Source organism: Canis aureus, chromosome 19 (genome assembly GCF_053574225.1).
Source record: "Canis aureus isolate CA01 chromosome 19, VMU_Caureus_v.1.0, whole genome shotgun sequence".
Lineage (NCBI taxonomy): Eukaryota > Metazoa > Chordata > Mammalia > Carnivora > Canidae > Canis > Canis aureus.
In genome coordinates, this window is record NC_135629.1 from 38,075,462 (window position 1) to 38,101,711 (window position 26,250).

The following is a 26,250-nucleotide window of genomic DNA, read 5'->3' on the forward strand; positions in this document are numbered from 1 at the left end:
GAGCTCGGCGGCGCGGCCCCCGCAGGCAGCGAGGCCGGGCGGGCGGGTGGCCGCGGCGCCCCGCGCCCCTCCGCCGGGCCCGCCATGCAGGGCGCCGCCGGGAACGCGAGCCGCGGGCTGCCGGGCGGGCCGGCCTCCACCGTCGCGTCCGGGGCGGGCCGCTGCGAGAGCGGCGCGCTCATGCACAGTTTCGGCATCTTCCTGCAGGGGCTGCTCGGCGTCGTGGCCTTCAGCACGTTGATGCGTGAGTCCCGGACCCCGCCGCCCCACAGGCCCTGTGCGCCCCCCGGCCCCGGCCCCCGGCCCCGCAGGCCCGGCCCCGCCTCGCGGAGCCTCCTGCCGGAAGAGCCGAGGCCTGGGGCCCCGGGCCGGTCGGCGGGGGCGGGGGCGGGGGCGGGGGGCCTCCTGGCCGCGAGCGCGGGCCGGGCGTTCCCGGACGGGTCCTGAGCCCCTCGCCCGGTTCCGGCGGCCTCCTGCCCTACAGCCCACACTCGCCGCTCCTCCGGGAGAACTGCCCGGGACTCGCCCCCTGCTACCCTGTCATCGCAGATTCAGGCCACCGCACTTTCCAGCCTGGGGCCGGGAACCCTCAGCTGGAACAATCCTTTGTGCCTCCTCACGGAGTCTCCTCCGGCCCGCCCCTTCACACTTTGAACCCGCATCCCTAAATCCCCAGTCTGACGCTGGGCTTTTTCCTGCCTCTTCACTCCGCGAAGATCGGCACCTCCCCTCGGCTTTTAAATCCCTCTACTTTGCAATACCTGGATCGTAAGGCCATGCGTCGGGTTCCCGGTACTACTTCCTCCTGCCCCGCCCCCCCCCCCTGCTTTCTCCCAGCTTTATTTTCTGTTTTGGTTGGAGCAGGACCCACGTGTCCTCCTTCCCCTCCTTTCTTCCTGAACTGGTCCACCTGTTCCATCTCTGTCCCAGGCTTTCCTAAATAAGTTGCACCTCAAGCCTCGCCTCCCCTGGCTGTTACCCTGCCCTTCCCACCCCATTACTTGTATTTCAAGTTTCCTTCCTTTGCATGAGACTCAGACAACCTAGTGGCTTAATGGAGAAGGCAACTCAGAGGGTTTGGGGAGACAGCAGAATCCCTGTGCTAAGCTCTTCCCCCCCACCCCCCCAGGAGCCCTTTCTTGAGAGTTTCCTGCTGGAGAAGACAGCCCCAGATGGCCTTTCTGGAAAACTGGAAGTTTCACCCTGTTGCAATGTGTGCCATGCGTCGTGGGGTTGTGTTAATTGGTGCACATCCTTCCCTTTATTACAGTGTCAGGAGGCTTCAGTTGGCTGTGGGCCTGGGAGTGCCCCTGTGATCGCATTTTGGGGGAGGAAGGGTTATAACCATCCGTACAGAGGCGTTATTAATTCCAAAATGACTGGTTCTCAGAACTTCCCCATAGTGCTCACATGGGCAGAGTGGAAAGTTTCTGCAGAAAAGTACGCTCCTTAGCATCAGGAACGGATGCTGCAGCTGTGGGCATTTGTCTTGTTGGGTGGGGCTGCTGGGGTCACAGTGTTGCCTGTTAGAACACCAGGCTTGTTTGAGTGAATTATCCCAGGCTTCGGATAACCCCGAAGAGGCTGTTCTTGGATTCCACTTTCTTCTGGTTGCCTGGCCTTGATAAATCTCACCACAAGTGTCCAACTGTATATGTATGCCACCTTTTCTTTCCTTTTTAGTCTCTACTTGCCTTACTGTTTTCCCAGCTGAACAAATGCCCACTTGTTCCCACAGTAATAATTTGTGACGACGTAGCCAAAATCAGCTGCTGACTTGGGAGCATGAACTGTACGTGTGTGTTTCCAAGACATTGTGTGTGGGTCTCCACTCCCGTCCCACTTCTGTCTCCTACAGCTGGCCTTCCTTCCTCTCTGAAGGAACCACAGTCTTACCTTGTATTTTGTTCCCTGACTTAAGATTTCCTCGCCCAGCTCTGCCTCTTTCCGTGGTTTGATTGCTGCTGGTGGCCTGGTGTATTCCTGAGGGCTTGATACTCATGGATCAGAGAGGGAGATGCGGTTTTAACGGGGCAGAGTTGCTCGCTGCCGAGAAGTGTGCCGGGTTGTCTGTGTTCAGAGTGATGGCTCTGGAGTCTTCAGGGACACACTCACTTTGCTTAATCTTCCGTGTGAGCACATGGGCAAACCCCGCTGTGGTTGGTGCTTTCTGTATGCAAAGATCAGACTACAGAGTGGCCTTTTGCTCAGTGTAAGTCTAGACATGGAGGGAGCTTGTGGATGGGCACCGGTTCCTGGGACAGTGATGAGGAGGAGTGACAGAGAGAAGGGGTGGCAACAACCGTGTCTGCCTTGCTTACCTCTTAAACTTGTCATGGGGACGAGGAGGGAATCTCTCAGGGCTGCAGTTAAGTTCTGCTGTGACTCTGCTGGGGACGAGTGAAGGGGTTGGTGGTGCTCTCAGGAAGTGCCTCTGAGCAGTTTGGTTTGCCTGGGCTTTGTCCTCCCGGACACAGCATCGATTCCCCGGGGAGGCAGAGCTGCTGGCAAGAGTGCCAGACCCCCAGGACAAGTGTCCACCTTACTGCCCCTGAGGGACTCTTCAGTTTAAGATGAGACCACTTCATCTTTCATCAGTTCCAGTGTTTTCTTTGCCGAGTATATTTTAAATAGCAGTCCCCTCTCCTGAGCTGTTTAAATTAACAGGCCCTACCCTCTTTGGGGTCACAGTCTTTTCTCTCCTGGGTGCTTTTGTCCCCCTCAGCGATGGGCTCGTTGGCTGTCTTCTCTGACACTTCTCCAGTTCTTTGGGGAGGTCCTGCTCAATTTTCCTGTCAGACCAGCTCTGGGGAGGATTTTGATTCTCACAAGGATTTCTCATCCTGGTGCTAGACTCTGTATGGGGGTTTTCAGACAGTCTCAGCCCAGACGGTCCAGAGTTAAGAATGCCAGGTGATATATGTAGCCTGTATTCACGCTGCAGACGTACACGGCTTGTACCGGTCACCATCCACAGGCATGTCTCAGTGTCGGCTAAGACATGTCGGCGTATCTCACGCTGCCCTCAGTGGCTCCACCTGAGCTACCTGCTCGGTACTCGAGGAAGCTGAACACCCTCAGAGGCAAGCTTATAAAGAGATTTCCCAGTCTGGGTTCTCTGGGACATCATCGAGAAGCATTGGTGTCTGAGTAGAACACAGTGCTTTCAACGAGGGGGCTTGTCATGACCCACCTGCTCAACCGTTCGTCTTGCTCTGGTAGCTTTATCTCTAGTCTGTGACTCGATGAAGTCACTCAGACCAGAGTCATAGCAGAACAGAGCTCAGCAGGCCAGGAGCTAGCATACTGTTGCACAGTGGCGCTGTGGCCCAGCTGTCAGCCAGAGGTCAGTGTCAGCCAGTGTGTATGTTGGCATTTGGGAGTGTTGACTCTCGGGATGTGTGATGCCCAGCAAACACAAGCCTCCTTCACCATGCACAAAGTTCTGGGCCGAAGTATAGACGGAATTGGTTTTTAACACAACCAGTGTTTTGAGAGCTTGGATAAGCCTACCTGCCTATTTCTGTGTTACAGATCTGGGGACTACTAGCCAGTTGGGAGAGGGTGTCAGTGTTTTATAGAAACACTGCCAGCATTGAGAAACGATAGTTTTCCTTGAGACCCAGAGTAATATCACAAACCAGTCTGCCCAGCTTTGTAATCTTAATCTCATACAGGAGTCCCTGGTGTTTTGTCACATGGTGAACTGGCCTTCCTTTGTGTTCTGTAGGCACAGAGACCTACTGGGACCACCCTCCCTGGTATCCCCTCTTCCCACCCTATCCCAGTCTTTATCTTACGAAATGTCAAAGATACAGGAAAGATGAAAAATAATACAGTGAGTACAATATTAGCTCTCCACCTAGATTCAGAAATTGTTTGTGTTTTGTGTTTTGCCACATTTGTGTGTGCCCCCCTCTCTATCTCTCTTTATATATATATATATATGTATATATGTATATATATATATATATTTTTTTTTTTTTTTGCCAAGCCATTTGAAGATAATTTTTTACTCCTGAAAACTTCAATTGAGTCTCCTTAGAGTAAGGACAATCTTCTACATAATCAGAGTTTCACGGTCATGCCTAAGGAAATTTATAACTCCCCAGTATCACCTAACAGCCAGTTCATAGCACACTTCCCCACATGTCACAAGTCTCTCAGCAGTTTTTCAAAACTGTGAGCCAGCCAAGGTCCACACAGTTGTGTTTTGAAGTCATTTTTACTGTAGAACACTCTCACCCTATACGCACCTTTTTTTTCTTCTTTTTTTAATGACACAGCCGTTTTTGAAGAGTGCTGGCCAATTGTTGCGTGTGGTGTCCCATGTTCTGGAGTTGTCTGAGTGTTTCCTTGTTGTGGTGTTTGAGCTGCTTCACTGACCCCTGTGTTACCTGAGTTTGGCCTGGAGGAATTTTTTTTTTATTATTTTTTTAAGGATTTTATTTATTCATGAGACAAAGAGAGGCAGAGACACAGGCAGAGGGAGAAGCAGGCTCCGTGCAGTGAGCCCGATGCAGGACTCGATCCCAGGTCTCCAGGATCACGCCTTGGGCCGAAGGCAAGTGTTCAACTGCTGAGCCACCCAGGGATCCCCTGGAGGAGGTTTTAGATTCAAGTAACCTTTTTTTTTTTTACAGCAAGAACACTCTATAGGCAGTGCTGTGTGCTTCATATTACATTGTGCCAGGAAGCGCATGACATGAGGCAGTCCTGCTATTTAGTAATCGTAGGGTCGATTACTTGGTGGAGGGGTGAGGTCCCTGGATCTCTCCCTTGTAAAAGGTATGTTTTCCCCTTTGCAATGAATAAATGATCTCCGTGATGGTGATACTTTGAGATCATGTGAATATCCTGTTCCTCAGTAACTTTTCCCTCAGTGGTTACTTGGTAATATAATGGAACATAGTGATGGCCGGAGTGGCGCTAGAGCTCAGGAGAGAAGGCCCCTGTCTCTGGGCCGGGCACCCAACACTCACTCAATAAACGTCAATTTCCTTTGCTCCCTCCAGAGTGCCAGCCGAGGCAAAGGCAGAAGAACATCTTTTTTTTCTGTCCCAGGCTGGTATTGTGCCCACAGGGAAAAGGAGCGCGGCCAACATTATCGTGGCAGCTGGTTAGGAATCTTTATTTTTAGAAAGTTTTCAGGGTTTCTGAACACTGATTTATCTAGTAGCATGTATCCATGATAGTGATCTCCTTTATTTATAGTAAAAATTAATTTGGAGTAAAATCAGGGCCAGAGGGAGTTGTCTGAATTGGAGGACAGTCTGAGTTGTAGAATAATTTAATGAAATGCATTTTTTAGCCTTTTAAATACCTCTGTCAAGCGTTGCCCTATAGGGGCCTATCAAGCCTCCACTGCTTTAATGATCTGTTTAAAATCCTTTGCAATTAGTATAATATTTGCATGAAGATGAAGTCTCTTTGAAGAAATTTTACAGGTGATTAAAAATAGCAGGATCCCTGGCTCTGGAACCAATCTGACCTGGCTTCCATTTCTGCTTCTGCCTCACTGTGCCCTTGAGCAGCCTACCTGATATTTCCCGAAGGTTCTCTTTGCTCTCCAGTAGGATGGAAATGCTAACTTTGCTGGGACTGTGGGGATTAGGAAGAACGTCTGTAAGGAAGCCACATTAGTATCAGACGGATGTTAGGCCCTCCGTAAGGGGCAGGGGTGAAATCATCCTCATTGTGGTTACAGTATTTGCATTATGAGAGTCCATTGAAGAGCATTTCACAAGTGCTTGAGTAACTTGTTTTCTGAATCAGGTTAAACATTTCTCCTGCTATCTTGTTGGCACATCTTTACCTCTCGCCCTCTTTTCATAGACTGCATACTAGTAGAAAACTTGAACACAACCAGCACTGGTGCTGGTAAAATCCAAATTAGCATGTAGAGGTGATGCTCTCCTTCCTTCCTTCTCCTACCCCTGACCTGTGTTTTCACCTGCAGAGTCTCACGCGGACCTTGAGAGGGCAGCGGGTAGACTGGGGTGGCTTGGTTACAGGTGATTAATCTGGGTCCCGTGGAGGCGAGTAGGGGCGCTGGCCCCGAGAGCCGGTGTCTTTCCTGAAGCGTGCTCTGTACCGATTTCCCATTGTACTGGTTCTTGTTCCCGGCACTTGATGTACTTCCCAGGCACCCTGGAAGGAACAAGGATAGCGAACAACATCCTGTTAGTAGGTGTAGAGCTGAAATGTAAGCCAGGTCCAGCTAAGCCCCTTCTCCTGACTCCTGCCTGCCTTCTTTGGGCCCCTTTCCGCACACGTGCACTTTGTGAGGACCCTACCCCCTGGCTACTTCACCTCATTTTTTCCAGCTTAAACTACTCTGATTTTCTTTCTTAATAATTCTTTTTTATGTCCAAAGTGGTATCTGGAACTTCAGACTGTTTTATGGCTATTGATATCATGAAACTATGCATTTGAAGTGACTTACCAGTCATTTTGTGCATATATGAGTGACCTCTGAGGTTTGCTTTCCCAGTCTAGGCTTTGTGCAGGTTCTCCCTGGCTGTGTGAGGGTGGCGACCCTACCTGGGGACTAAGCCATCTGGGGCACTGGGGACGGAGTACAGCTGAGTCCATTCAGTAACTGGTGAGGAGGGCTCTCCAGGCTTTTGGGTTACCTGCTGGTTTTCACAAAATTTGTTTCCCTGGTGCTGCAGGGAGTGTAGTTAATAACCTCAAGTTAGGGAGAAACTTGAAGTTATCCTTTCCCTCATGTATGTGTGGAAGTGGTCTGTGAGCCTCTCAACCTGCTCCACTACTGGGAAGTTTTCCATCTAACCCAAACTTTTTCAACTTGGCACTGTTGGCATTTGGGGCCAGATAGTTCTTTGCTGCGGGTGCTGTCCTGTGCATTGTTGGGTGTTTAGCAGCACCCCTGGCCTCTACCCACTAGATGTCAGATCTGCCCCCCTCCCTCGGGCTGAGACAGATAAAAATGTCTCCAGACACTGCCCAGTCCCTGTTGAGAACTGCCTTTATTCAGTTTGGAGGTCACTCACTGAACTCTCAGGGGGAGCCCTAGAGAACAGATATGGTCAGTATGTGGTCCCTGAAGGATGAGAACAGTGCCCTGGCAGGGCTTGTTAAGGGCCTGGGTGCTGCATTGACATGGACCTGCTGAGACCTGCACCTGGTCCTCCAGGGGCTCTTGGCTGGAATGGGCTGTAGCCTGGACAGTGCGGAGGTGATCGTGGAAGCCTGGATGGGAAGGGTGAGGGGTTCTGGTTGCGGCCAGGGAAGTGTCCATGGGGAAGCCTTCTGTGAGCACAGCACCGGGAGTGGAAGCAACTCAAAGGGGACATGGAATGGTGAGAGCCAAGGCCCAGAGGAGGTTGTGAGCAGGGCCATCATCCTGGGGGCTGGAGAGCATGCGACAGAAGCTTCTAGACAGCCTTCCTGTTCAGTGTAGGCCTCTTTTCCTACAGCTTGCGCTTAAAAAGGAAGATGAGTTAAATTATTGGGGCGCAGATCAGGTTCTGCTTTACCCTGTGCTCCATTTGGATTATTTCCCTGAGAAGGTTTCCTTTGAAGCAGCTTTTTTTTTTTTTTTTTTTTTAAAGATTTTATTACTTTATTCATGAGAGACACACACAGAGAGAGAGAGAGAGAGGGGCAGAGACACAGGCAGAGGGAGAAGCATTCTCCATGCAGGGAGCCTGATGTGGGACTCAATCCTGGGACTCCAGGATCACACCCTGGGCTGAAAGGAGGCACTCAACCGCTGAACCACCCAGGTGTCCCTCCTTTGAAGCAGCTTTATCACATCCCTTGTGGATCTTAGGGGGTCCGTTCCGCCCCCCCACCCCGGAATAGACTGTCCAGCTCCTGAGACATTGCTTTTAGCTAGTAAACAAAGCAGCTCATTATTGCTAATTAGCTTTCACTGGTGGCCCATCACATTACACATGGGTATAGAGGAGGCAGGGATGCTTCCAGCCTCAATTCTGGACAGCTGCTGGAGGTGGCCACAAGACTGCTGCCGGGGTGGTGAGCGCGGTCCCAGGCTTTGATGGGCTTGGGCTCTGCTAAAGAACATCTCTTATGAGAACACCAGGTGTCAGCATATCCTAGAAATCCTGTACCTACCACAGGATTGTCAACCACTGAAATCACTTTTGTGCCTATGATGAAAAGACTTCTAACTTGAGTTACCGCAACCCTATCTTAGCGTCTGACACGCCCTCCCACATTTCCTTTGATTTCGTGTCCCCTTCATCCTAAAGGGTGTGTTATGCCGCTGTCAGGCCACACTTGAGCTGCTTTGTATGAGGCTGGGCCTTACTTGGGGTGTGCTTTCATGGGGGGGCCGTGGAGTGGCACACAGGATAGGGGAAGTAGGATCACTTGGCTGGCTGGGGCACTCAACCATTGTTTTTCTTTTTTTTTTTTTTTTCTTGGCTCTAACATTTCTTTGAAAGACTTGGTGTTGAGTATATGGCTTTTCCTATCCCCAGTCAGTGCTAGAAGTCAAGAGCTTTCATGCGTTGTCTTTAGTTTTCTCTTCCATGGACAAATTTGTATGCATAGTAGTTTAGGACACAAGCAGGACCAACCTTATATTTTTTTTATAGGTTCACCTCTCTCAAAATGTTTTTCTCCATTCCCCACCCCCACCCCCAGCTTTTGTTCTAGACCCTGGGCTAGCTTCTTTTAAATTTTTTAAATTTTTTAAAGATTTAAAATTTATTTGAGAGAGAGCAAGAACAGGGAACCCAAGACGGGGCTTTATCCCAGGATTGAGCATCCAGGGATCATGACCTGAGCTGAAGAGAGATGCTTAACTGACTGAGCCACCCAGGTGTCTCTCCTCTAACCTCTTAAGCTCATTAGTTTTCTTTATGAGCTTTTCCATTTTCTTAGAAGACATTTTCACTTAATAACATGGAAAATGATGTAGAGATGCTGGCATCGCTCCAGTTACATGATAAGCCCAAGATGCCATCCTGCAGGCAGGAGGTATACCGCCTCTTACCTTGAGGACTTGAGGGCCACGTGAGCATCTTGGCCAGGGTGCAGTCAGAGCATGAGAGCAGGTTTTCTATTTGGGTGGTGAGTTTGAGCCCCAAATATTTGCAGGCCGTTCCGACACAGCAGATCTGCTGTTTTCACTGCTGCTCCGACCCTCATTCTGAGCTCTGCAGGGAACTGGGGTCCAGAAGTCTGGGAAAGAGAGGCCAATGATGAGGGGCAGGTGCTGGGGTCCTACAGGCACAGTGGAGGAGGCCTACATGAATGTATTTTCTCTGTCAAGATCCCTGGTTGGTATTCCCATTTCTCTGTGAGAAATCTGATCAATTGCTGGCAAAAAAATAAAAAAATAAAAAAAATAAAATAAATAAATTGGCTATGTGAAAGGAGAGTTAACAAGAATGTTAGATTGCCTCTCAGACCAATGAGCAGATTACATATGGATTTGGTTTTTTTCCCAACATGTTTAAGTAAATAACTTACAAATACTCCAAATAGGTTTAAAAAAAAAAAAAAAAGCCAGCAAACACACTGTGGTCTTGCTATGGACCACCAAAGCTGCTACGGTGACATGATATGCTGGGTGGCAGTTGTTTAATAATGATCTTGTTCCCCCAAAATGGAGATTTTCAGTTTGGGCCAGTGTGGACATGGCTTAGGCTGAACTTTGGTCTGCAGTAATGTGAGGCACGAGGGTGAGGAGAGGTGATGATGGGAGGGTTGCTTTCTGAAGGTGTTCATACCTGGTGAGCCAGTGAACCATACCGAGGAGCTTCTCTGTTCTCACTCACACTGGCCATAGCTGCCGGTGCTGTTATGTGGCAGGTCCTTCTTTGCCTTGAACTAAGGAGGTGTCCTGGTGTCTTGCAGGACAGCCAGTCTCCTGGCCCTGGTGCCCCGGCCCTCCTTTCCTGAACTCTTTCCGTGCTGCAGACAGTGCAGTCACTGTGGTCTGCCTCATAGCCTAGCCCAAGAACAGCCATGTTATTGGACACTGGACGTGGCAAGATGCCCTAGGGCTGCTCTCTCCTATTTCCCTCACCTGTCTGACCCGTTCCTGCCTCTTCCCCTTACCCATGTTCCCTTCCCACCTAGCCACATCCTCCCCAGCTTCCAAGAAACTTCCCCTACCAGAGCCCATACTGTTCAGTTGCAGGATAGATAGTCCGTACTGTACCCGTATGACCTCTGCCTCCCATTGGGCCTGGTCTGGCTTACTGGCCAGGCTGGTGCTCTGGCTGGATGGCCCCCACCTGGAAGCTGGTCAGGAGGACAGCAGTGACACTTAAAAGACTTAATCTCATCTTGGAATGGGTCCTCAGCCTTTCTTTGTCTTTGTTGGCCGCATGCACCACTTTTGAAGAGTACAGACCAATGTTTTTGTAGAATGTCCCAGATGGGGTTGTCCGATGTTTCCTCATGATTACGTTCAGGTTATGTGTTTTGGGCCAGGATGCTGCGTAAGTGATGTTGTGACCTCCCCCGTGTGCCAGAGCCTAAGTTACCTGATGCGAGTTTATCCCACTATTGGCATAGTTCTCTTGAGGACTACAGTAAGCTAGTTCCTCCAGGTCTCTCCACTGTGAAGTTTACATTTTTCTCTTTGTAATTAATAAGTAAATTGGGGGAGGGGCAGATATTTTGAGACTGTAAATGTAGGATGTGTTTTTGTCTTTCTGTAAAGCCTCCCCTGGTTGGGAGGTCAGAACCACAGGCTCTGAGGTATTTTGGCTGAAGGCACTTTGGCCAATGTTTGATCTGGTGACAGTCCTGAGTCACATTGGATAATGCTTATTATGTATCAAGCCCTGTAAGCACCTTACACACGTTAACTCGTTTATTTCTCACATTACCCTCCTGAAGCGGGTACCCCTATTATCATATACCTGGTGAAGCTAGGCACGGTTCAGGTTAGAGGTTAAGTGAAACACCTAAGATTGTGGCAGCCACTAAGTGGAATACTGGGATTCAAAGTGGTGGTCTCATTCCAGTGCTGGGGCTTTCCACTGCTCTACCAGCCTGCATTGAGCAGGGTTCACATGTAGTTCATGACATAGAGACACTGCTACTCTAACCTCGGTGGACTTCCTGCTGCCCCTGCACATGGACTGCTTTGACACCATCTGGTTGCATTGTCTCTCAGCTGCTTGGTTTTTCACTGAGAGCACCGTTGAGGCAATTTTTGTAGGCATGATGGGTACACCAGGAGATTGGAATGCAGGACCTGTTGTTGAATGAGAGGAACCTGCCCTCTGTGGATCAACCTAATATTTGAGCCTGTACAAAAGTAAATGAAGAGACTTTTGCCAACGAAGGAGTCACTGGTCTAGAACTTGCCCTTCTATAAGCAACCAGAAAACAGACCAAAACATACAAAACAACTCTTTGCAGACATCAGGCAACAGGCAACTCAGGGTAGTGGTCCCTGAGGGACAGCAAATAATGAGGTAAGTCCTGTGGTCTCTCCCACAACTTTCTGCCAGAGGCGATTTCCAGATCTCATAGCAGTGAGGAGAAACCCAAGCAGAGCCCAGCAGCCTTGCCAAGTTGAGACAGAGTTGAAGAAGCCAAAGCAGTTGGAATTTCCAGAGATAATATAGAGGAAAGGGAGCTACATGGAGGAAAAGTGCTAGACATTTGCGCAGGGGTTTCCTCAAGTCTGTTTCTGCACAGGAGTCTGTGCATGTGTGGGGTGAAACTCAGGGGGCAAAACAGCTGCTGGGAAGCTGGAGGCTGAACTGCTTCTAGGGCTAGGAGATGTTGTTCTGTCCGGTTGGTTGAGAGACTGTTGAACACCGGGGGCATTGGGGAGACACCTCTGAAGATCCCACCTTATCTGAGAAGGCCACTCTGCAAACTGCACTGCTCACCCCAGCAGGAAGGGCACACAGCTTAAAAACAGGCCTGATGCCATACGCAAAAACTGAGCACAACGACAACACAGATCTGAATGTAGAAGTGAAAACTATAATGCTTCCAGAAGGAGACATAGGACCTTGGGAGAGGCAGAGGTTTCTTAGGACATGGAAAGCTTGAACTGTTACAAAAAAGGAAAGTCAGACTTCCATCTAAATTAAGCATTTCTGACCTTCAAAACATACTTTAAGGAAAACGAAAAGGTAAGCCACAGACTGGGAAAGAAATATCTGACAGAAGACTTGCATCCAGAGTAGGTAAAGAATTCTAACAACTCAGTTAAAAGACAATGTAATTTAATAATAAATTTTTTTTTTATTTTTTATTTATGATAGGCACACAGTGAGAGAGAGAGAGAGAGGCAGAGACACAGGCAGAGGGAGAAGCAGGCTCCATGCACCGGGAGCCCGACGTGGGATTCGATCCCGGGTCTCCAGGATCACGCCCTGGGCCAAAGGCAGGCGCTAAACCGCTGCGCCACCCAGGGATCCCTGTAATTTAATAATAGGCAAAGGATCAGAATAGACATTTCTCTAAAGAAGATTTACAGTTGGCCAGTAAGCACATGAAAAGCTGTTCTATATCATTAGTGATCAGGGACATGCACATTAAACAGTGATACTGCTAGGTACCCATAGGGTGGCTAAAATTAAAAAGACTGACAACACCAAAAGTTGAATATGAACTTTGGGACTATTATATATCGACAGCAGAAACGTAAATGATACAACCATTTTTGGAAAACTGAGAGTTTCTTATAAAAAAAATTATACCTGAGGCACCTGGCTGGCTCTGTCGGAGCAGGCGGTCTCAGGGTTGTAAGTTTGAGCCCCATGATGGGCCACAAAAGGACTTGCTGTGAATATTCATAGCAATTCTATTCACGATTACCCCAAACTGGAAACAATCCAAATTGTTCACCACATTAATGGATAAACAGATTGTGGTATATCCGAATGAAGGAATACATGTTAGCAACAGAAAGGAATGAACTAGTGATATATGCCACGACGTGCATGAACATGCTGAACAAAAGAATCCATTTTAAGAGGGTACATACTATGTGACTCCAGTTATATGAAATTTCCCCTAGAAACAGGGAATCTGTAGTGACAGCAGATTGCCTTGGAGTGGTAGGCATGAGACCAGCTGCAAAGGAACAGGAGATAATTTGGGGGGTGATGGAAGTGAGTATATTGGTGGTAACAGGGGGGTCACATCAGCGTACACATTTCTCTTAACTCTTCCACTATGTTTAACATGGGTGCGTTTTGGTATGTAAATTATACCTCAGATGTGATTTAAAAGAGAAGGGGGAAAAGCCTGAGGACAATCAAACTGTTTCATAGACTTAACTGCTCACTTCAAACATCAGTGCTCATTAAAGGAAGACAACCAAATCCAAATAAATACTTCACAATGCAGCAATCATAATGTATAGCCTCTAATAAAAAATTTCAGGTGATGGGATGCCTGGGTGGCTCAGTGGTTGAGCATCTGTCTTTGACTCAGGTTGTGATCCTGGGATTGAGTCCCGCATCGGGCTCCCCACAGGCAGCCTACTTCTCCCTCTGCCTATGTCTCTGCCTCCCTCTCTGTGTCTCCCGTGAATAAATAAATAAAATCTTAAAAAATTACAGCTGAAGAAGTAGAAAATTATGGCCTATAATCAGGAGAAAAGTGAGTCAATATAAATGAACCAAAAATGAAACACAAAGAAAGACCAATAACAAACGGAGCCCCAGTGACCCGTGAGAAAGTATCAGAGTCCAACATGTAATTAGATTTCTGGAAGAGTCAGGAGAAGAAAGGGCAGAAAAGAATATTTGAAGACTAGTGGCTGAACATTTTCCGAAGTTGATGAAAACTATAAACACACAGATCTGAGAAGCTTCATAAGCCCCAAGCAGATGAACACAAGGTAAATGACTCTAAGCCACACCATAATCAGATTGCTGGCAAACAACGATAAAAAGAAAATCATGAAAGCATCAAGAGAAAAAAGACACTACATGTAGAGAAATAAACGTAAGAACTGACACCAACTTTTCATCAAATTATTCAAGCCAGAAGACAGTGGAACATCTTTAAAGTGTTGAAAAGAAAAGCCTGTTAACCCACCATTCTGTATCTAGGGAGAAATATCTTTCATAAACAAAGGTAGAAAAAAAAAAGGATGAAGATACTTTGATACTTTCTTACCCAAAGCAAGTGGCTCCCGTCCTTACGCGCTAGCCTTACCAACTCAGCTCCTAGGCCCTTTTTACAAGTTTTGTCAACTCTAGTTATAATCTCAGGGGTTATGTCTGGTGCTAGGACTTAAACGTTGGGGAGAAATCGAGTTCCTTTCCTAACTTAAAGAATTACTGCCTCCGTACTAACAAGCAGCAGAGCAACTGTGTGACTCTGGGCTCTGAGAGATTGTGTGATCCTGGTGCCTCCTTTCTGTTGTCAGATCACCTGCCAAAGCAGGCCATCAGCACCAGGCCCTTGGCCCTTCCCGGTGCCCCTCCATGACGACATTCGGGTACCTGCTGCCCTGGTTGGCAGACCTCATCGCACTGATGACGATGCCCCTTTGTTTGGGTGATTGAGAAGCTGAATCTAGCTGAAAACACTTTTTTGATTGTTGAAGTAAAATAGGGGAAGCTCCCTTGGGGTTGGACAGAAACACTGGTGGCTGCTCCTAGTGCCTTGTTCACTCTTCCTGCCTTGGAGGGTGGTAGCCAGCCAGGTCGGCAGAGCATGTGAGTGTCTTAGCTAAGACGGAACTGAAGAGCAAAGGAACAACTTCAGGTTCCCTCTCTGGAAAGCATAATCTGTTCCACATTCAGTACAAATTCCCGTGAACATAGAAGGGCACAGGACAGTCAGCCTCTGTGACCAACCCCAGTGATTGTGATCCCCACTACTGCTATTCACACACTTGTGTAGTCCTCTCCCACGTCACCTCAGGGTTAGTCTGTGTGACCAACAGAGTGTGGCAGAAACCTGCCTGTGTGTTGCTTCAGAGATTAAATTCTTTAAAAACTGCAACTCTTGTCTTGGGTGTGCTCCCTCTTGGCTCACTTGCTCTGGGAAAAGCCACCTGCCATGTGTTGAGGACACTCAGGTTCTTTGTGAACTTTGGTTCACACTGAGGAGCTGAGGAGTCCACCCAGCAGCTGTGTGTGAAGCTTCTCAGAAGTGGCTCTTCCAGCCCGAGCCAAGGCTTCCCATGGTTCATAAGTTTGCAGCCTTACAAGAGACCATGAGCCAGAACTACCCAGCTAAGCTAATAATAAATGTTCAGGGTTTTAAGCCACTGAGTTGTGGAGCATGTTAAGACTTGGTCATTCTTCTCGGAGAGTCTGTGATCTATTTATGAAGACAGATCACTTGAATCAGTAACTCATGATTCCAGGCTTGTATGCTGAGTGGTCAAAGAGGATTGATTCAGGTATATCTATGTATTGAGTAGACAAGTGAGAGCTTGTTGATTGGATTTCACCTTGGTGAGTGGGCTGAGTCCTCACAGGTGATTGAAACAGGCTCAGAGTTGCCAGTGAACATCTCCCCCAACATGAGAGTTGGCTGCTGCTTGGGTCCTAAGGGCCTCAGAGGGACAGTTTGTCATATTCTATTTGCCAACCCAACCTCATTGCTCACTGCTTGTATTTTAACTGGTAGGAAATCAGTTTCTACAGTCTATACTAGATTGTTGAACGAGATAAATTTCAGACTAATTTGTATAATGAACATTTGACTTATGCGTAGGAGGAAAACAAGGACGAATAATTGAAATGGAGCCCACTCATTCTTTGCACAGTGACTTTTTACACGTGTTTGGTCGTCTTACTACCTTTTTTATTAGGATGCAGTTGATGGATCTTCCTTTTCACGCCTCTTTCAAAGATACCAGCCGCCCAAGGAGCTTATATTTCAATGCTGAGAGAGAGGAATTGCTGAAGTTCTGGCTCGTATATAGTGTATAGCTTTGTTCTATAGAGTCTTTGTTTGTATAGAGTCTGTTCAGTGCCCAGAGCATCAGTCTCTCCCTAGCCACCTGCTCTTCCCTTATCCCTAGCATATATGTAGGCATGGCCACCTCTCTCCTGATTCCTGTGTTAGATTATTTTGGTCATTTCCTGACAGAGTGCTCTGCTTTCTTTGGGTTCTGTACTTGCCCACCCACATAAGTGGTACAGCGTCTGGCTTCTCTTGCATGGCATCAGGTGTGGTGAGAAGCTTATTACGTAAGTGTCCTGCAGGTAGCTTAGTGGATCAGCAAGCCCAGAGGAAGCATGTTCCCTGGCACTGATCCTGCATTGGAGGGTCTGAGGACAGGTAGAGCCTACGCCTCCTTTTCTCCCAGGGCCTCATGAGTTGTGTCTGGCCTTTCTCATCAAGAGCTGGCAAAGGCAGGCCTGTTTGAAATGGTAAATAGCAGGGCCAGGGTATTGGGATTTTCTGAGACTAATTTATGTCCATTTTAGACTTCTGAGAAGGCTGGAACCAAGGAGGACACGGTTATTAGTCAGTTCCAAAGCAGCACCCAGCAGGTCCTTCTCCAAAGCCCAGGATGCCCGGGCAGCTTTCCCTCAGTAGCCGTAGCTGTGGTTTTCGGCGCCCTCAAGGAAAGATGGAGGCAGACCTCCTCTGCCTTGCTCTTCTGCCAAGCTGTCTGCCTAACCTTCATCCCTGTAGCCACTCACTCTGCAGTTTGGGTCACGGGACAAGGGATGCAGAAAAAATTGGAAATGCTTCTTGTGACCACTGTGCCATACACTAGCAGTTTGTTAGTGCTCTCACAGAAGGAGGATTGGAGGGATCATAGCGGGGGACAGAGGGAGTACTGGGAGGTGAGGAATCCTAATGTGACTCAGACCCACCTTTCCTAGGGCAGCCTGGGGCTCCCAGTCTGGAGTCGTGGCCCCTTGACATCGTTCCTCCTCCTCTACTGGTGTTCACACTGGTCACTTGTTCTCTCCCCTTCCACCTGTTTGTGGAGAAGAAGAGAAATTGCTATGAGCAGAACTTGAGGCACCTGAAGTATCCACCAGACCACTCTGGTTAGGACTCCCCCTGCCCGCCAAGGAGGACTTCAGATGTTGTAGCTCCTAGGGGCCTGATGATCCGGGCACTTAAGGTCCCAAGAGCCCTTGGGGTCAGCTTGCTATTGAAGAATGAGGGCTTCCTCAGCTGCTCTGTGCTGCCCCCTGATTCCCAGGCCGGGTCTAAGGAAATGAAGTCTGTCGCTTCTCTTCTGCTAAGGTTCTGGCTTGTTACGCACCTGGGATTGTTGGAAGGGAGAAGACTATGTGCTAACTGCCTTGGGTTTGAGAAGCTAGGGAAAAAAGTCCTTTTTTTTTTTTTTTGGGAAAAAAGTCTTAAATGTAGTTTTCTGACTCTCATATTAAGAGAACAAGTCTTCTATTAATTTTTCTGCTGAGGATGCTTATTAATTCACTTCCACTAATAAGATTCAAAGGTTAAGCACCCCCCCCCCCAACCATGCCCTGTCCCAGATGAAGTTTTCTGGTGAGTGAATGCGTGATTCTCTCACAGGAGACTGGGTGCTGCCTCATGACCACCGACCGAGTCATGTTACCACTGGGTGCTTCAGCCCAGGTGACTTGTGAACACTCTGAGATTATTTCTTGTGCTCCAAATAAGGGAGGTTATTACCTGTCTTAACAGGTTAGTATGAGCATTAAGTGAGATGGTAAGGTGCTTCACCTGGTGCATGGCAGCTGCTGAATAGATGTGAGCTCTCTGAGGCCCACCTTGGTGCACTGGCCTCATAACAGGTGAGCCTGAGGAGGTAGGACAGTTCACACCATACTGTCGCTTATTAGAATTGGAAAAACACAAGTGACTTAAGTGCAGACTCCTGTATAGGGTGGAACTGGAGGGTTTCACAGCAGGTCAAAGGCGGAGTCAGGGCTCGAACCCAGTGCCCTGCTTCCAAGGCCTCCGTTCTTTCCCCACCACCGCCCAGTCCTGCTGCTAGATCCTTGCCTCCTCTCCACACCACCCAAACACATTCACAGAGGTTCATTGGTTTATTCAGGGAATTTGTTCCAGACTATGGCCTGAGAAAGGGAACCCTTCTCTGCTGTGAACTGACCTTTTCAACTAACTGTGCCACTTAGCCGTGACAGCCCAGGAGCACAGAGCCTGGAGCAGTGACCAGTGGAAGGTGGCAGAGGAATGTGGTGATGGAGGAGGGGGTTTCACAGTATTGGGAGATGCAGGGCTTTTCTCCTCCCCACCGCTTGGGTTGACCTGAGGTGTGGAGTTGCCCAAGAGCCTGATCGGTACTGAGGGAGGCCAAGCGATGGCAGGAACAGCCTCGGGCAAGACTTGACAGAGGAGACCTGGGATGGCCTCGGCCAGTATGGCTTCTTCCCCATACTGATGAACTTGGACAGCCAAACCTTCCCAACATTAACCTGATGAGTTAAGACTTGACTTCTTACCCCAAGCCTTGAAATTTTGGACCATGTGTGCTTTGTAGACAAACACGTAATATAGTAAACAGTAGTAAACAAGGCTGTTTTTCTTCAAAGGTGAAGCAGGGTACGGTTGGGGATCTTTTGGTGTCCTCAACCTATCACCCTCACATTGCTTCCCAGAGTGTCACCTGAGTGAGGTGGGTGGCTGGGTGGCCCTTTCACCACTGCTTGGGAATGGCATTTAAAGTATATGGCCTGCAAGAGGTCAGAGGGCCAGTGTGGTCATCTTTATGAATGAAACATAGTACATTAGGGGTTTTCCCCTGGTGAAATTCTTGCAGTTGAATGACCCAGTTAAGTGAGTTGGCAACTTTGTGTCCAGTCCTTTGGCTTCTGCGTTTAACTCTTTTTTTTTTTTTAATTTTTATTTATTTATGATAGTCACAGAGAGAGAGAGAGAGAGGCAGAGACACAGGCAGAGGGAGAAGCAGGCTCCATGCACCGGGAGCCCGACGTGGGATTCGATCCCGGGTCTCCAGGATCGCGCCCTGGGCCAAAGGCAGGCGCCAAACCGCTGCGCCACCCAGGGATCCCTGCGTTTAACTCTTGATAGGTAGATGTATGGCTACCTATCAAGAGGTACAAAGGATCTGTATCCTTTCCATCCAGGTTCCAGGTGTGAAAACTACGTCAAGAGAGCTCTCCCTGTACCCATTATATGATCTTTGCTGAGTTTGGATCACCCTAAGCAGCTAGAATCACTTCAAGCCTTGGGTCACAAGGATGAAAATCCATCTTGCAATGTGTAGCTTATCTCTGCACAATGGGGGTGGGGGGTGTCTTCTCTGACCAAAGGAAGCAGTGCCCAGACCACCTTCCGGCTACCTGAGTTATGGGGGTTACCCTCCATGGCAGAGCTGGGCCAAAGGATGCGCAGGTTACCTTTGAGCAATGCTGGCTCTGGGGCTTTTTCTGTTTGATTAGCTATGAGGTTGTAGAAGCTGAGGTGTTTTCTGTCTCCAGTGAGTTCTGCTTGCTGGAAGCTTTTCTCTCAGAAGGAGATTTGTTAAGGAGTTAGGTTTGAGGAAGGCTTTTAATAATGTAATGTGCAAAATTGTAATTTTGTCATTTTTAAAATTATTGTCTTTAGCAGCAGCAGGTTTTTTCCCCCAAGTAACTGCTTTTTAAGACCTTTTTTTAGCTATAAAAGTAATACATGCTCCATGTAAACAACTAAAGCTTTATGGAAATATATAGCATAGAAAGTGAAAGTTCTCCATATCCATCCTCTAGAGGGCTAATTGTGGTGATCCCTTAGTGTGTGTGCCTTAAAATTTCTATTGGTATATATCATTAAAAATAAAAGTAGGCTCACGTGACACATTACTATTTTGGTGACTTGCTTTTTTTCCCATTTAACGTGGGTGTTTCTCCATATCAATGCAGATAGATTCACCCCACTTTTTAAACAGTTTCATTGAGGTGTAAGGTACGTGCCATAAAATCCACCCATTCCAAGGGTACCTTTTCTGCTTCACTTTTTAACAGTGACTTCCACTGGATGATAACTTACATGTGAGCCCTCCTCCACTGATGGACAGTTAGGTGATTTTTAAATTCTCCATGCTCATAAACAATGCTACAGTACACTCTTTTACCCAGATTTTGGGGTAAATGCAATTAAAGAAGAAAATCCTAGGAGTGGGGTTTCTGGGTCATGGGATTTAAATAGTTAAAATCATAATAAATAGTTCCAAAATCCCATTGCCAACTTTCCAAGTGGTCTGTGGGTCAGTAGGGAAAAAAACCATACCTGTCTCCATCCTCTGTGAGATCAAAGGAAATGCCTCAGTTTACAGTTTACAGTTTGGGAGCATGGGTCAGCAGTGCAGGGGTACCACAGGGCAGGAGCAGGTGCTGTGTGTCTCAGAGCTCCCCAGATCCAGAGGGTCCCTGGCTGCTCAGGGACACTGTCCTTCTAGGACAGCTTGACTATGCTTGGTGCCTCCATCAGCATGAAGGAAGAAGTTATACTGACAAGGCCTCCCTTTTTAGGAATACTTGCATGTCTCCCGTTCCTCCTGTTCTTCCTGTTCTCCAGACTCTGTGTGCTGGAGGCCTCGTTCGTCCCATCTCCAGTGTGTCCCTGGGTCCCAGAAGGCTCTGTTCACTGTGGCCACCCTGACACCAACCGAATTTCCCTCTCACCTGGGGGCTCTGAGGACAAGATCACAGATCCACTCCTCCACACATCCTCAGCATTTGTACCATTTACTTGTCCACCAGTTTAAGAGCCCCTGTTTCCTAATCTCGCCCAGGGTTTGCATCTTTGCTAATCTGGCCAAGAAGAATTATTAATTTGCATCTTTAAAACCCACCTTATTGAGATTGCCTATTTTTTTCTTGTGTGTTTATCAGCCATTCACATTTCTTCCCAACAGACAAAGCCCCACGCACAGTGACAGTGCCCCTCAGCCCTGCCGAGGTCATCATCGTCAGCAGATGGCACCGCTGCCCTGCTCCCAGGGGAAGCTGCAGTCCTAAGGACACCCTGTGTTTAGAGAGCTAAACATATTTATTTGCTAGACAGTTGGGGTTTTTTTTCTTATTTCTTTCTCAGCCTTTGGCAGAACCTCCGTGTAGGAGGATTAAAGCTGGTTAACTGTGAACCTTGGCTTCATCTGGTCCTTACCAAAAAATGTTCATGAGCACTTCAGCTGTTTACAAACCCAAATTGTCTGGTTCTTGCATCTAAGGCCAAATGTGGTGAGGGAGACCTTGACTGGCCAGTTCTCCCTGCCCTGTGGCTGGCAAGGAAGAAGAGAGGTTTTGGGTGGCTGTCCTTTTGGCAGTCTTGCTGGCAGATTATTTTGTCCAGATTATTTTGTCCAAAACCAAAGAGCTAAGCAACTTTGCCCTGTTAGAGGACTGAGGGCTTGCAAGCTAAGCTTCTGGGAGAACCCATCGTGGAAATTCAGACTTTATTGAATTAAAAATAAATACCTGGACAGAACTCGATAAATATGTCTGAAGTGATACTGAATGAATTCCTTTGTTCAATAAATATTATTTAGCTACCTGTTAAGAGCCAGGGACCCTCTAGATGCTAAGACTGTGGGGGTAAAAGTTCCTGGTCTTGCAGAGCTTACTTTCTAGGGGAAGAAAACAGATAGTAGTCAAGGAAGCACATAAGAATTTCTGAGATGAGGGGCCCCTGGGTGGCTCAGTCAGTTGAATGACTGCCGTTAGCTCTGGTCATGATCCCGGAGTCCTGGGATCAAGCCTTGCATCAGGCTCCCTGCTCAGTGGGGAGTCTGCTTCTCCTTCTCCCACTGCCTCTCCCCCACTCATGTGCGTGCTCTTGCTCTCTCTCTCTCTTTCTTTCATAAACACAAATAAGTAAAATCTTTTTTAAAAAATTTCTGAGATGAAAGGGGTAGTTGTGGAGAAGAAAATAGAATGGGGAAATGTGAATGAGGGACGGAAGCAGGGCAGGATATGCACACCTGGGGCTGTGGGCCTCCAGAGAGGCCTCCAAGGAGATGAGCTGGGACCTGCATCAAGAATAGAAAGGAGGAGCCACCACTTGGCAAACTAGAAGTGTCCAGACAGGAAGTGCCGTGTGATCCAGGGTGCTAAGGCAGGATGAAGCTTGGACAGAAGGCCCGTGTGGCAGGAAGGAAGGCGGGGACAAGGCCAGAGAAGTGGGCAGAGCCCTAAGTCATGTGGTCCCTTGGCTGCAAGAAGGAGCCTACATTTTATTCTAGCCGTTGTGGAAAGGCATGGGGAGGGTTTTGTATCTGTTTTGTTGTTTTTAAAATTTTTATGGAGGTATTGACATAAAGTAAAATGTACATGTCTTCAGTGTAAAGTTTGTCTTTTGACACAATTGTGTGTCATGGAAGTTTTCAGTGGAGTGGTGGGTGACATAATTTTATTTGCCTTTTGAGACCTCCACCAGCAGCTGTGTAGAGGGTGGATGGAGAGAGGTAGGTGAACAAATGAAGGGATAGTTGTGTCTTATTACATAAAACAGTGACTCTGAGTGGGATGTTTTGTGGCAAAGAACTGTTGCAGGTGGCCTCTGAAGCTCTTCCTCTGCAGGCTCTGCCCCAGGAAAAGGCTAAGAGGCAAAGCAGGTGTCAAGTGGGTAGTCCACTGTCCCATGTGGGCTCAATGCAGGCTCTAGGCTGTGGGCTCTCCGGTTCCCTAGTGGCTTTCACAGTTGTTTCTGGTCAGACAAGGTGCTTGTTGAGTGTAGTGAGCAAATGCAGCCTGCTCTCTACTCTCCAACTAGCTGACTTAGCCTTCTCTGCCTGGGGTAAATGTCAGCCCTGTGATCAAAAGGGCAATGGTATTGACCCATGGGGTGTGATTTTTGAAGGGTCACTAGAAAGGTCTCTCTTCAAAGATAGCTTTTTCATCAACCTTTTTGGTCACGAAATTCCACCATTAAAAAGTTTCGATTTTAGAAACAAGTGTCCATGAGGATGTGGAGAGAGGGGAACCCTTTGTGTACTGTTGGTGGGATGCAGCCACGGTGGAAAACTATAGAGAGGCTCCTCAAAAAGCTAGAAATAGAACTACCCTATGTTCCAGTAATTCTGTTTATAGGTATTTACCCAAAGAATACAAAAATACTGATTCAAAGGAATGCCTGCACCCCAGGGTTTATAGCAGCATTATCTACAATAGCCAAATTATGGAAACAGCTCAAGTGTCCATTGATTGATGAATGGATAAAGAATTGGTATATACACATACAATGGAATATTATTCAGCCATAGAAAAAGAATGAAATCTTGCCGTTTGCAGTAACATGGATAGAGCCAGAGCATAGTCTGAAATAAGTCAGAGAAAGTCAAATACCATATAATTTCACTCATATAGAATTTAAGAAACAAAGGGGAAAAAAGAGAGAGAAACCAAGAAATAGACTCATAACTATACAGAGAACCAATTGATAGTTAACAGAGGGGCGGGGGTGGGAGGATGGGTCAAATAGGTGATGGGGTGTCGTGATGAGCACCAGGTGATGTATGGAAGTGCAGAATCACTATATTGTACTCCTGAAACTAATTGGGATTTAAATTAAAACTTTAAAAAATAGATCTACCATTTTAAAAAATAATAAAATGTCTTGATTTTGAGTTTGTGAAGCCACCAGGAGCACTGTCCTAGCTGACAGGATGGTGGTAGTTTATCGATTTGCTTCCCAGTGTAATAGCGGAAGGGAGCAGGGGGCAGTGCAGGTCAGAAAGGTGGCTGGGGACTGAGAAGGACCTGGGGCCTGCAGCACTCTGTCCTGGTGGACAGGCCCAAGCAAGGGGCTGGCACAAAGGCCAGGATGCCCAGAGTGGGCAGGAGTGCTGAAAGGTGCTGAATTCGGGGTGCCCATCAGCCTGCCCACATGGGCAGCAGCTCCGACCTGCTCCTCCTTCTGGATTGCAGTCTGGGGATAGGTGTCTTGTCTCATGGTGTTTCTTGAATCAGTGCCACATCAGTTCTAGTCTTTTCCTGACTCTCAGTGATTATAGAAGAAATTCTGTGCCCACAGACTTTATTTCATAGTGGATCTCCTCTCATCAGCTGAGAGTAGCAGGAGGCAGAATGGGACAGGACCTCAGAAGGTCCTCTGAGCCTTCACAGTTGGTGTTGGGCATCTGTCCTTCCAGTCCCTTGGCAGTTCTGCACCACCCATGTGTCCTGCCCTGGGGATGACAAGGCTCTCCTGCTCCTCCTGCCCACCCCCCTACCCTTCCTGCCACTGCAGCCTAGGGCATGCCCTGCCACCCTTCGTGAGTCATGCCTGTCACTGCTCTTGTGTGCTTACCTCACAGAGCCCCTGCATTTGGAGAATTTTCTGAGCGACCAGACTTTGGCGAGAGCTGATGGAGGCTGACAGCCAGGGTACAGGGCTTGGCCCTGGACCCATCTGGAATGTACAGGCCAGAAAGAGCTTGGGAACCAGAATGAAGGCATTGTAACAACCAACAGGTTTGGTTGTATTCAGATGGTTACATGTTAGATAACTTCTCCTTAGTTTCCAAACTTGTTACAGTGATTTATAACATAAAAGGAAAGAAAAACTCAAGATGCACAGCTTATACTCAGATATAATACTCTCTGCTGCTGGGCTTTGTGCCTGAGGATTGGCTCTTCCTCCAGCAGTTAAGAGCCCTGCTACTTCCTGCTGAAATGTGGCCAGTGCTTCCTGAGTATGGTAATATATTATCTTATTACCACTTGCAGGAGGTAGCTACTGAAATTCCTCCCATTTCCACAGGGGCAGATGAATGCCCAGAGAGGTTAAACAACCTTCCCTGGCCCACAGTAAGTGTTGCAGAGAGGTATAGGACCAAAGGTTGCACCCTGTGCACTAAGATCTTGCCTCCCCTGACTTGAGTGCTCTTCCAGTGTGTTCTCCATTTGTTCTGGTTAGTAGTTAAGTGCCTGCTTCATGCCAGGTACGAGGCCAGGTGCTAAGGTTATAAACATGAATAAGACAAGGTCTCTGTCTGCTTCCTTAACTAACTGCCTGGTGGAGGAGACAGATCCTTGTATTGCACATGAAATGTAAATCCAAAGGTATGCGTTCGTAGCCAGACAGAAGGATGCTTAGCTCCACTGCAGAGGAGGCAGGTCATAGAACTGCCTGAACTAAATGTGGAGGGATGCCTAAGAGTTGAACGTGGGGGCCCTCCCAAGCCAAAATGACCAATCTGGGTAATAGGACCGAGATGAACGGTGCCAGGCGAGGCGGAGGGCCCCAGTGTGCCAACCCAAAAAGCCTGAATTGTGTTCCCTGAGGAGGGGGAGGTGGGGCACACGCTGGAAGGCTTGACCGAGGCATGTCATGCTCTGTTCACTCCAGCTCATGTGCAGGGTTGCTTAAGGGGAAGAAGACTGGAATCCGGGGGCCTGATCTTCTGGCCTTATGGTACACTCTTACCACAACTTTTGTTGCCTTTGGACTAGATTTCCTCAGGACAGCGGGGGAAATATGGGCTTTACGGTCAGAGAGACCTGGATGTAGGTCTTGCTTATGTCATTTATAGCTTCAAGGCAAACCCTTTGGCCTTACCCGTAAAATGAGAATGATACCTTTCAGTGTTGTCATAAAGGTTAGAAATAATTCTGTAAAGTACCTGTAATAAGTACCTAGTGATGGTGGCCACAGCTACTTTTCTCCCCATGCTGACCCTCTTAAGTAGACAGTCAAGGAAACTTAGACCCGAAAAAGTGACTTGCTTAAAATAATAACTATTTTGATAAAGCGGGGACTAAACTTCAGGCTAACCCCAGCTTGACTTCCACTAGTTCCTTGCCGTAAGAATCACTGGGCTCGGGCAGCCCTGGTGGCGCAGCGGTTTAGCGCCGCCTCCAGCCCAGGGCATGATCCTGGAGACCCGGGATCGGGTCTCCTGGTGCATGGAGCCTGCTTCTCCCTCTGCCTGTGTCTCTGCGCCTCTCTCTCTCTCTGTCTCTATGAATAAAAAAAAAAAAAAAAAAGAATCACTGGGCCCTTCATTTCTCCTTGAAAAGGAGCCCACCCTGGGCTTCACACTCTCTTCGACTAGAACATAGTCCTGTGGCCACCCCCAGTTGCAAGGGTGTCTGGGAATGTGGTCTGTCAGCTGTGCAGCTAAGTTCTTAGGAAGAAAGGGGATGGGTGGATTTGGGGAAGGCCACCAGTCTGCCTCAGTGGCTTTTCTGGGGTCTTTTCCTGCCCTAAAGAAACTGGTACCTCTGGGCTTTTCCCACTACTAGTGGGCATTAAGGAGGTTTGGGATAGCGCTTGACTGTTTATAATTTAAGGAAAATGCAGAAACATTTTCCTTGATCGCTGGTTCTACAGTGAGGGTGTATTTGCTCACCCCTGTCCCCAGGACCATTTCTGTCCTTTTTGTGC

The 26,250-nt window shown here is 48.0% G+C and overlaps 1 protein-coding gene across 1 annotated transcript in view; it reads left to right on the forward strand.

The window, feature by feature from the left end:
* Window positions 1-69: 69 nt before the first annotated feature.
* The window catches only part of STIMATE (STIM activating enhancer), a 48,627-nt gene continuing 22,446 nt past the window's right edge, over window positions 70-26,250 (forward strand). Inside the window, exon 1 of the mRNA XM_077858584.1 lies at window positions 70-244. Within this exon, the coding sequence (XP_077714710.1) occupies window positions 85-244 (160 nt within the window). The 5' untranslated portion in view covers window positions 70-84. The remainder of the gene's footprint in view (window positions 245-26,250) is intronic.